The following is a 9,932-nucleotide window of genomic DNA, read 5'->3' on the forward strand; positions in this document are numbered from 1 at the left end:
AACATTGCAAACACTTCAAAATAACAGAACACACTAAAGCTAAGCTTTTCAATGAATATATAATATATTGTCATTTAGGAGGACGGGTTTTCCTAAATATTGTACACCTCAGCCCGATCAACAAGTTGTAAGAATACGTGTATAAAAGCAAAAAATCTTGATGTAAATTTGGCCAACCTCACATTCAAGGTCAACTTTTTTTGCACTTCTGCACCGTTTTCAATTAGGCTGATGTTTTCAGGTCTCTCAAAGGAAGGCCGCTTATGTCCCCTTGCTGTTGTGTCACTTGCAGTGGCAGCTGGATGTCCTCTAATGTGTCAAAACAGCAATCCTGCAAAGCCAAGGGGAGCAGGTGATGAGGAAGTATGACGCGTGTGGCCAAAGAACTCAGGGCATCACACTAGAACTCCTTGTTGATAGTCTCACACTCGGGACAACTTTATAGTGCACAACAGGATGAAGCCAGTTTAGTATCCTCCTGGGCTTCCTCTTAACCCGACATGTGAAAAGGAAACTGTCCACTCTTCACATGAAAACTGATGAAAAAGCTCAGTTCCTGGAAACCCAGCTTCCGTTGCCAGTGGTGATCCGCCGCTCAAAATTTGGGTCAGTGCAAAAGAAAAGTTCATGTTTAATTTCTGTGACAAATTTAAAGCATGTGCCCAGCATAAGTGGTCATAACGTGACTTCTAGGGAGTGATCTAAATTTATCAGCTGCACAGAAAGCTGAGTGGAAGAGCAGATTAGCCCAATTTAAAATTGGAAGGCTGCACCTTTCAGAATTTTCAGGAGGAATAGTAGTAAATTCTTATGAAAAGCAAGTATCAGACCTTAAAATTATTGATGGGAAGTGCAATGTTGAGGTTTTTTTGCACTGAAAAAAAAAGCTACCTCTTTTACAAGAACAGTGTTTTTGACCTATCAGGGAACTGACAACTAAGAAGAGAAAATGACAGTATTGCACCTGTAGGGGGTATAGCTCAGTGGTAGAGCATTTGACTGCAGATCAAGAGGTCCCCGGTTCAAATCCGGGTGCCCCCTCTTTTCACCCTTCTACCAACACAAACTGAAATTATGTTTATTGGAGAGAGGCAACTGAGCGTAAGGTGAAAATGACCCCGAACTGTAAATAGACAGCTCTGGCTCTCTGAGAACTGCAGGATGAATGTGCTGACAGCAGTAGCTTTCTAAATAGATTAACTCGTGCCATGCAAAGGCAGCAACAGTAAAATGATCTTACAAAAGCTGGGGGGCAAAAAAGAAATAAGGCAACACAAGGCTTAGTTTGTAAGACATGGAGGAATACAATTTATTTGAGTAAATTCCATATTAAACTTTATGAAAAGAAAAAAAGACTACGGCATGAACACTTGTCTTACAAACAACTTGAGTTGATATATTTATATGTATGTACAATTTGTCTTGTAATGGCATGCTACAAGGACATGACCCTTTAATTACTGAAAACAACAACAAAAAAAGAGGCAGACATAAACAGTCAGAAAGTTTTTTCCTCCCATTTTTACAGCTCACGCGCATGAAAAAAAAAATGCAGCTTTCCAAGCACAACTTTCTACATGTAAAAATAAGACAAAGAGGAGAATAATTGAATAATTGGGGGGTGGGGGGGGTGGGGGCAATAAAAGGTTGAACAACATTGCTCTGGTAGGTTTTGAGTGCTGCTGTACACGGTTGCTTCACAGCATCGCCAGCCGAACTAAAACACAACATATGATGACACACCACTGCAGTGACAACATGAACCCTCTCAGGTTATTTTACATTTTTCGAAAAGTTGCACCAGTCACAAGCTTGAGGCTGGGCACAGTCATCTGAAGAGAGTACATACACCCAAATTTAACAGCTTTAATTGCCACAAGGGTAAACAAGACTGCAATATATTAATCCTCGAATTATCGATAAAAAGGTATGCATTCACGAGAAAGGCTACAACATATTCCTACATATTAGAGAGGCCATCTTCTGGCACCTACAGTAGCTGGTATCAACCTTTAGAAAGGAAACAGATGAAATGTACAAGGAAGGTAAACCCTTCATGAATATCACACGGCTGGCTACAAATCACACCGAGGAGTACAAAAATCGGACTTTCATACGCAGCAGCTCAAAGCACTCGTGTCTCTTCCAGCTGCTGAACACTACCATGTGAGCAAAATAAATAAGTGCTTAAACACGGTTAATATAACAGTAAAGACATGGAAAAAACATTGTAAACCAGGTTATTGCGGAGCAGGTGTTTAATATTCCAAACACATTCAGAGAGTTCACTCGACACCTCATCCTCGTCTTGAAAACGTAGGAATGAGAACGGAAAAAAAAGTCCACATCTGAAATGGCGCTCCTTCTCCGTGACTTCACACACGCAGGATCTCCAGGCAGTTGTTATAGCAGATGGCGATCCAGTCCGGCTGCGTGGAGGCCCACTGCACGTTGTTTATCTCGCCTTCGGCGGTGTAGGCCAGGATCGGGTCCTCGATGGCCCGTGGCATCTGTTGGATGTCCCAGATCAGGGCCTGGTGGTCGTCAGCTTAGAGGAGACGGAAAGAAAAGGGAACAATAAAATGTAAACAATCAATTAATGAATTTTTTAAAAAAAAGAACAGAAAAGGAAACCCGGGAAGCAGGCAAAGCAGAGATATCGGTGCTGAGGTGGAAATAAAATGTTTAAGTGCTTCCTCTAACATAATTATGCCAGGGCTGGGCAAAATAACTTTAAAGAAAATGTAACAAAATGAGCACACTGCTAATATTGAATTTTCTTAAAAGCAGCAAAGAACGGTGCACCTTTCTATCCAGACCCTGGCTTAAAGCTGGAAAACTGCTGTTCTGATCTATTCTGACGTGATGATGTGCGGCAGAGTCATCTTAAATCGTGAATCGAATCTTTGTTATACTTTCTACAGCAACGAACACAACATTTGGATAACTGCTGCACTGAATATTTGGCCTATCCACGGGCTTTTTATGACCGATTTTATTAACTTAATCACTGACATACTGACAACAAAGAGAAGGTTGTTTCAGTTACCACAAAAAAAGAAAAAAAACTAAATGGGAAAGGCAAAGCACTCTTCTTTAAAGAGAAGTCTCGCCCAACACACTTTTAGAAAACTAAAGTGTTTTTATTAAATATCGTTTTGTATTTCTGCCCAAACTTATTTTAAGTAGACAAATGTTGGTTTTGGTGTTTAAAGTAAAATCATCACACTTTGTTAAGGTCATGGTTTACAAGACAAATCAAATCATTTATGCAATATTTCATGTCCTAAAATACGTGAGACTCGGTACAGAAAAACCACCCATAAAGAAACAGCCTGACACTGTCAAGAAAAGGAATTTCCGATAATTCTAATGTTTGTTATCTCAACCTCACGGTCTGCAAAACATCTACAATAAACTGTAAATAGAATAGAATAATCATTTAATTGTCCCACAAGAGGAAATTTGGTAAATAAACCATGCACTATTTCGCTCCATATCCTCATCCAGCAAACATTTTGGCTATAAGGGGAAACCCCCGCTCACGGCGTGGGGAGTGAGTGCAACATTCAGTATTTATCTATTTGCATTTTTCCTAAATCAAAATAATTCAAAGAACGGACACAGTTTGCTATTTCAAATTAAAAATTCTGAAGAAACGAACAAAGACCGATCAAATCTGTTTTTGCATGTTAATCTAGATGTTTTGACATTTAAAAAGAAATCTAAAAAAAAAAAGTTTTGTAAAAAAAAATGTGAAGACAAATAAATGAAAGTGAACTTTGGGTTTTTGCATGCTGTGTCGCTTGTTTTCACTGTTGCTTGGCAGTAGGTAATGCACCTCCCTTGCTCAAATATGGTCGAAGCTGTTTGCCAAATATCATAAAACCACAAAAATAAAATAGCATGTTATAATCTTTTACATAATGCACCAATTAAACATTTCATGGCCCCTAACATCAGAAGCAGGACATACGACTACAGTCAAAAGCCTCAATTATAGCCCGTTACAGACATGGACAGGTGGAGATTTGATGGCCAAATAATCATGACTGTTACACTTTTTTGTAGTGTGCTTGAAGTCTGCTGCTTGTGGTAGATGGAGCGTGTTTGTAGTTTGTGGAAATGGAACAACAGTATTTAATGGGCCAAGCACAACATTTCACAAATTTCCCACTGAAGGATAAAGCCCCACTAAATGGTTAAATTACCCACACGTAGTTTTTTTCATATTGTATATGTCGCTATTTGTCTTAAGCATATCAAAATACAAGTGAATGACTTTGTAGCATGAGTCCTGGTTTTCTGTTTCTAAGAAAAGATAAGTTAATATTACAAATCAAAATCCAGCATATTGGTATCTTACAAGCCTTTAAAAACACAAATATAAACTTCTAGTTAAACACTGAAGTGTGTTATTTTACGTCTTAGCGGTACCTGAGATCACACATCTCCGTGAGTGGTTCTAATTTTACTGAAGGCCTGCTTGCAGTTTGCTTACCTGCGGTGCAGATGTGACATGAGGAGTGCGGTGCCCACGCGATGCCGTTAACACAAGCGCGATGGTTGTTCAGCCGAGCCACTGGAGTGCAGGGCACGCGTACGTCCAGGATAACCACCTATTAAACAAAAAGATTTCAAATTAAATAATAATAAAACTATTTTCCTCAAACAGATAAAATGTGGCCTGATGTTACAAAATGGCTAAGGTCTTTCTGGGAATCTCCTTCTGCTGAGGTATTTAATGGAAAACTCTGGAAGAGGTACTTTGATAATTACATGCCCCAAAAAATCTAAATGTTACTTTTTTTGCTCCCTAAAACAAACAAACAAAAAAAAGTGTTATAGTATTTTAAAGCAAACCCACCTCCATGCCGTCCATGGCCATCGTGGCCAGGTAGTTGGGGTCCTGTTTGTTCCAGCAGAGACGGAGGAGCGGGTGGTGCTGGGGGTCCTCGTAGATGATGGTGCTGTGCTCGAGGTGTCGCAGGTCAAACATGCGGACGGATCCATCGGCTCCAACAGAGGCGAACATGTCTCTACCACCTCCTGCACGGCTGAACGCGATGTCATACACCTGCAGAGACAAACAGCTGGATTCAATTAAATATTCCTGTGCATACACAGCAACACAGGGATCACCTCTGGGCTCCAAACACACACACCTCTTTGTCGTGGGCGATCAGCTGGGTCTTCACGTGTCCAGACACAAGGTTAACTCGTCCCAACACCTGGCCGGTTTCCAACCCCCAGATTGTGCAGGTGGTGTCAATACTGGAAGTACCTGCAGAAAAAGCAACAAAGCTTAACGATTTCAAAGGTCACAAAAGAAAGAAAAACTACATTCAATTTAGTAACTCTTTACAGTTTATGACATACTGGGTTACTTACCAAGTAGATTAGGATCGACTTCATTCCAGTCAAAGGAGGTGAGGGGAGCGCAGAAGTCTGAGTTCTTGTTGTTATTCAGCAAACATTCAAGACGTGTTTCTGTGTCGCTGACCTGCAACACAAACCCAAGGACTTATACAACAAGTGCTACCAGCTAATGTGCCACCAGCCAGCCTCCAGGACGAAAAAAATCTTTTAGTCCTTTTACATGCAGTTGTGCATTTCAGCAGCAGACAAGTTAAATAAGGCTGGAAATACCGTTTTTACTTTTGCTATGAAAACATAAAAAAAAAAAAAAAGACCAAATGCATCTTCTTAAAAGTCCTCAACAATTCACAAATGTAATATTTCCTGCTTTTAAAACAGCTGGATATGTTTTTAGCAACTAAAGAGGATTAAATCATGCATTTGTTCCATGAGGTAATAGTTAGAACAGCGGGACACTTTCAGTTCATAATAAAGAAGTAAAATGTGGGTCATTGATGTGTTATTAATATATATTTTTTTAACAACAGCAAAGCTCCATAGCGCAGAGACACAAAATAGCTCTTATTTGTTAACACAATTGGCTGTCTGATCCTCCAGTTACATTTGTTATCTGTTCATTTTATCTCCTAAGACTTTAACAAGCAGAATCGTGCATTCATTTCATCCCAGTTAAATTAATGCAAATTCTTCTTCGCCCCACAGGCTCTTACATTTAATCAGGTGACTTACTCCCCGTCTGTTTTAGAGTACAACTTAAAACATAATAGTAGGTATTAAAAATATTTAATGATCACTCTAAAAGCCAGTAGGTCATAAAGAGATGTCATCTTGATCTCTTCCCTGTTACCGTATTCTTCATCTTTCAACTGCTGCTTTTAGAGCACAGCCGCTCATCTCTCTCCATCTCACCCTGTCTCTAAGCATCCTCTTCTGTCACACCAACCCTCTGCATGTCCTTTCTCATTACATCTACGAATCTTCTCTCTGTAGTCCTCCTATTTTACTCCTGTCTAGCAGCTCCATATTCAGGCCTCCTTTGACCAATATTCGCCATCACTCCCTATGGACATGTCCAAACCATCTCAGCCTTGCCTCTTTAAATCTGGCTCCAAACCACTCAACCTGAGCTTTCCCTCTGATGTACTCATTTCTAATCATGTCTAATCTCACTATCACTCTGTAAACCTCCCCTCTCACTCCTCCTATCCTTGTGCTACAAATCACCCCTGAAACTCATCTCCACTCCCTTCCCCCTGCCTGCACTCTCTTCTTCACTTCTCTTGCCTACCTATGCTGCTTGCGTCTTCATTGTTACACGTGTCACCCTCTCATTCACTCACATATATTCTGTTTTGATTCTTCTAATAATTTAATCTTCTCTAGAACATACCTCCACTTCTCCAGACTCTCTTCCACCTGCTCCCTTCTCTCACTACAGATCACGATATCATGTGAACATCACAGTCCATGGATGCGCCTGTCTAACCTCATCTCTCAGCCTGTCCATCACCAGTGCAAACAAGAAGGGGCACAGAGCTGATCCTCACCACTATCACGCTGTACTCATACATGTCTTCCAACACCCTCGTTCCTGTGTGGTGACCCCTTTGCTCACAACATACTACTCTAACCGTGTCTTGTTTGCCGTTTTCTTTTAAATCACTTTTGGAAACTCGCGGTTTTAATTCATATTATCTATTATATTTTACTTGTTCTCTTTGTAGCGTGTTCAGGATTTTCCTATATAAAACACAGTTATCTGTATTCTTACCCTCCAAATGCGCAGGTAGTCCCCACTGGTGGCCAGCAGGTCTGGATAGACCCCCTTCGTGTCTGGGATCCACATGATCTTGGTGGTGGGGTAAGGGTGGTCAAATGTGTTCCTGCAGACAAACTCTGAGCTCTCTTCCTCCAGACCCACCAGCTGAACCTGTGCAGGAGGGAAAACATCTCCTGTCATATCAAACAGACGACCTGATATATCGGGAATGAAACCAAATGACTGTTCCCAAGGGGGTTCGGAGTTAGAATTATCCATTTATCGTGGCGTTACTAAGGGATATTATTAGTAATACACAACAAAAGACGCGCTGGTTATTAACACATATGCCCACTGTTGTTGTTTTAGTTTTACTGGTAAATAACAACAGATCGGACATTGTTATTGTACGCTAGGGCAGCTAGCATTAGCATTAATTCGTCAACGCTGCGTTAGCTGCTGGCGGCCCAAACCACACTGCGCACCTTGTTGTTGTATTCCTCCACGAAGCTGCCGAGAGCCAACCGAAACCGTTTGTCCGGACGGACGCTCCAGTTCATGGCGTACACCGTCCATGGCGCTTCGTATTTGTAGATTTCTTTTCTTTTGCCGTGAAGAGACATCCCCCCTCGAACTGCAGCCAACACACCAGCGTCAGCGAACTGCGATTTAAGTAGTCCCACAAGCGAAGTTCGACCGCTTCTTTAACTTGTATGAACAAATGACGGCAGACACGGCGACAGCGGCTATTTAAATGAGCAAATCTTGTCTGAAAGCAACGTTTACCACCACGTTACTTAACAAAGAGTACCATCGCTGGCTTCAACCTGAAGAAAAGGTCAAGTCACACGATATCCAGATGACTTCCGGTTAGTATTTCCAACATAAAAGCCCCTCTACTCTTGAATTTATTGGCGGTCAGCGAAGAAGCTTAGAGATGCATTACCGCCACCTGCTGGTTGGATGTAAATAGCGGGTGATTAAAAGGTGGAAACTGCTGCTCCCTGTAACGCCTGTGCTTCTTCCCAGGTTAAACTAAAACGAAACTAAAAGCTAAAACTAGTTGTGAAAAATAATGTTGTTTACTAAAATAAATATTTAAAAAAATAGACTTTTGAGAAATAATTAAAACTGAAACGATTTTGTGAATGTGGAAACCAAACTGAAACACTAATCAAGTTGTCCAAGTTGAACCAGTGTTTGAAAATGCTGAAATAGAGCAAATATTTCCTCATTTTTCTTCCCAAAAATTTCCCGACAAACATACAATCCATCATCTCATCACAAATGCAATTTCCTTTTACATGCGGAAAAAGTCGAAGAATGTTAGTTACTTTGCCTTTCTGGGGACAGCAACAGTACGTCAATGAGTCTAAATCACCTATGAGTAAATTGTCTTTAGTAATATCATATTCATACAGCTTACATCTATCAAATAATGTATGACATTTGCAACGATTGCTTTCTTCTCACTCGTGTGCTTTTGTTGTACAATGGCATAATAAGGACTACACTACATTTTTCATAATGCTTAATCAGCATTCGCACTGATTTGTTAATGTGTAATGTACTGCAGTATTTTTTGTGCAGTTACATATATATATATATATATATATATATACACACACACATATATATATACACACACACACACACATATATATATATATATATACATATATACACACACACACACATATATATACACACACACACACACACACACACACATATATATATATATATATATATATATATATGTGTGTGTGTGTGTGTGTGTGTATATATGTATGTGTGTGAGTGTGTGTGTGTGTATATATATCACTCATAATAATCTGACAATACTATAATATTGGCCATATTATATTTACATTACCACAGGGAGATGATTTTAGTCTCATGAACAACATTAGCTAATTGTTATTTACTAACTAATCTTGAAATGACTGTTCAGTACAGAAATGAAGCCCAACAATCATGTTTTACAGTCCTGTGGTCTCAGCCTCAGATACTCAACTGATCAAAGTGATGTCATGACAAAAATGAATGACCAACAAAACATTTTTTTCTCCTTCATTTATGTCACATCTCCTTTCTCCTTCATGCATGTAACGTTTCTCGCGATTAGTATCATGGTTGCTAGGCAACCTGAACAGCGAGACGAAGGCTAGACCGTCCCATTTCACAAGCCTCTCACTTCTGCACTTCTTAATAATAATAATAATACATTTTATTTAAATAGCGCCTTTCAAAGCACCCAAGGACACTGTACAACAGATAAAGATAAAGATTCTTGTACTTATAGTACGCACCGTACGTAGTACGCGTAGTGCGCGTAGTGCGCGTACTTCAAGCGTGCAGACCCTGAATTGGGACACAGCCTACGAATTTGGACAGCCTTCGGCGCGTCGCTGTGACGTAATCGGTCTACAAATGCGGCCTCAGGAGGATGTAGCCCTTGAATTTGGACACGACCAGCGTGTACTTACTCGGCCATCTTGGAACGCACCCCGCTCTTTGATCCTTTGATCTTCACAAAGGACCATTCTGACGTCACGGTCGACTTCACGTTCTCTGCTAGTCCTTAAATAGGGAGCTCCTTTAACAGTTTACATTGGAGCATTTTCAGAAACAGCCAGTTGTTTTAGACAAAGCTAATACGTATTTAACCTGTGACACGGTGCTTTAAACCTTTAAAAAAATGCCACAGGAGTCATTAAATAACTTATCTTCTGGAAGCGATAGTGGAGATGAGTCACTAAGAGTGCAGCTTGAGGCTAGTGAGATGAGACTG

At 40.3% G+C, this 9,932-nt stretch overlaps 1 protein-coding gene and 1 non-coding gene across 2 annotated transcripts; one reads left to right on the plus strand and one right to left on the minus strand.

Annotated features, from left to right (window-relative positions):
* Window positions 1–969: 969 nt before the first annotated feature.
* trnac-gca (transfer RNA cysteine (anticodon GCA)) lies at window positions 970–1,041 on the plus strand. The gene has a single exon. It is a non-coding gene; the product is annotated as a tRNA-Cys (tRNA).
* A 243-nt stretch (window positions 1,042–1,284) lies between these two features.
* Window positions 1,285–8,039, minus strand: dcaf7 (ddb1 and cul4 associated factor 7). The gene is made up of 7 exons (XM_085271987.1): window positions 7,624–8,039; window positions 7,151–7,309; window positions 5,392–5,503; window positions 5,166–5,284; window positions 4,868–5,077; window positions 4,502–4,619; window positions 1,285–2,548 (listed from the first exon to the last, which is right to left on the minus strand). Exons 1-7 carry the CDS (start codon window positions 7,759–7,761, stop codon window positions 2,376–2,378), a joined length of 1,029 nt encoding a protein of 342 aa, XP_085128113.1. The 5' UTR covers window positions 7,762–8,039; the 3' UTR covers window positions 1,285–2,375.
* Window positions 8,040–9,932: the final 1,893 nt, after the last annotated feature.

This window comes from Mchenga conophoros, linkage group LG4 (genome assembly GCF_057382185.1).
Source record: "Mchenga conophoros isolate Kocher_MC1m ecotype Shallow Benthic linkage group LG4, M_conophoros_male_GT1.1, whole genome shotgun sequence".
Classification (NCBI taxonomy): Eukaryota; Metazoa; Chordata; class Actinopteri; order Cichliformes; family Cichlidae; genus Mchenga; species Mchenga conophoros.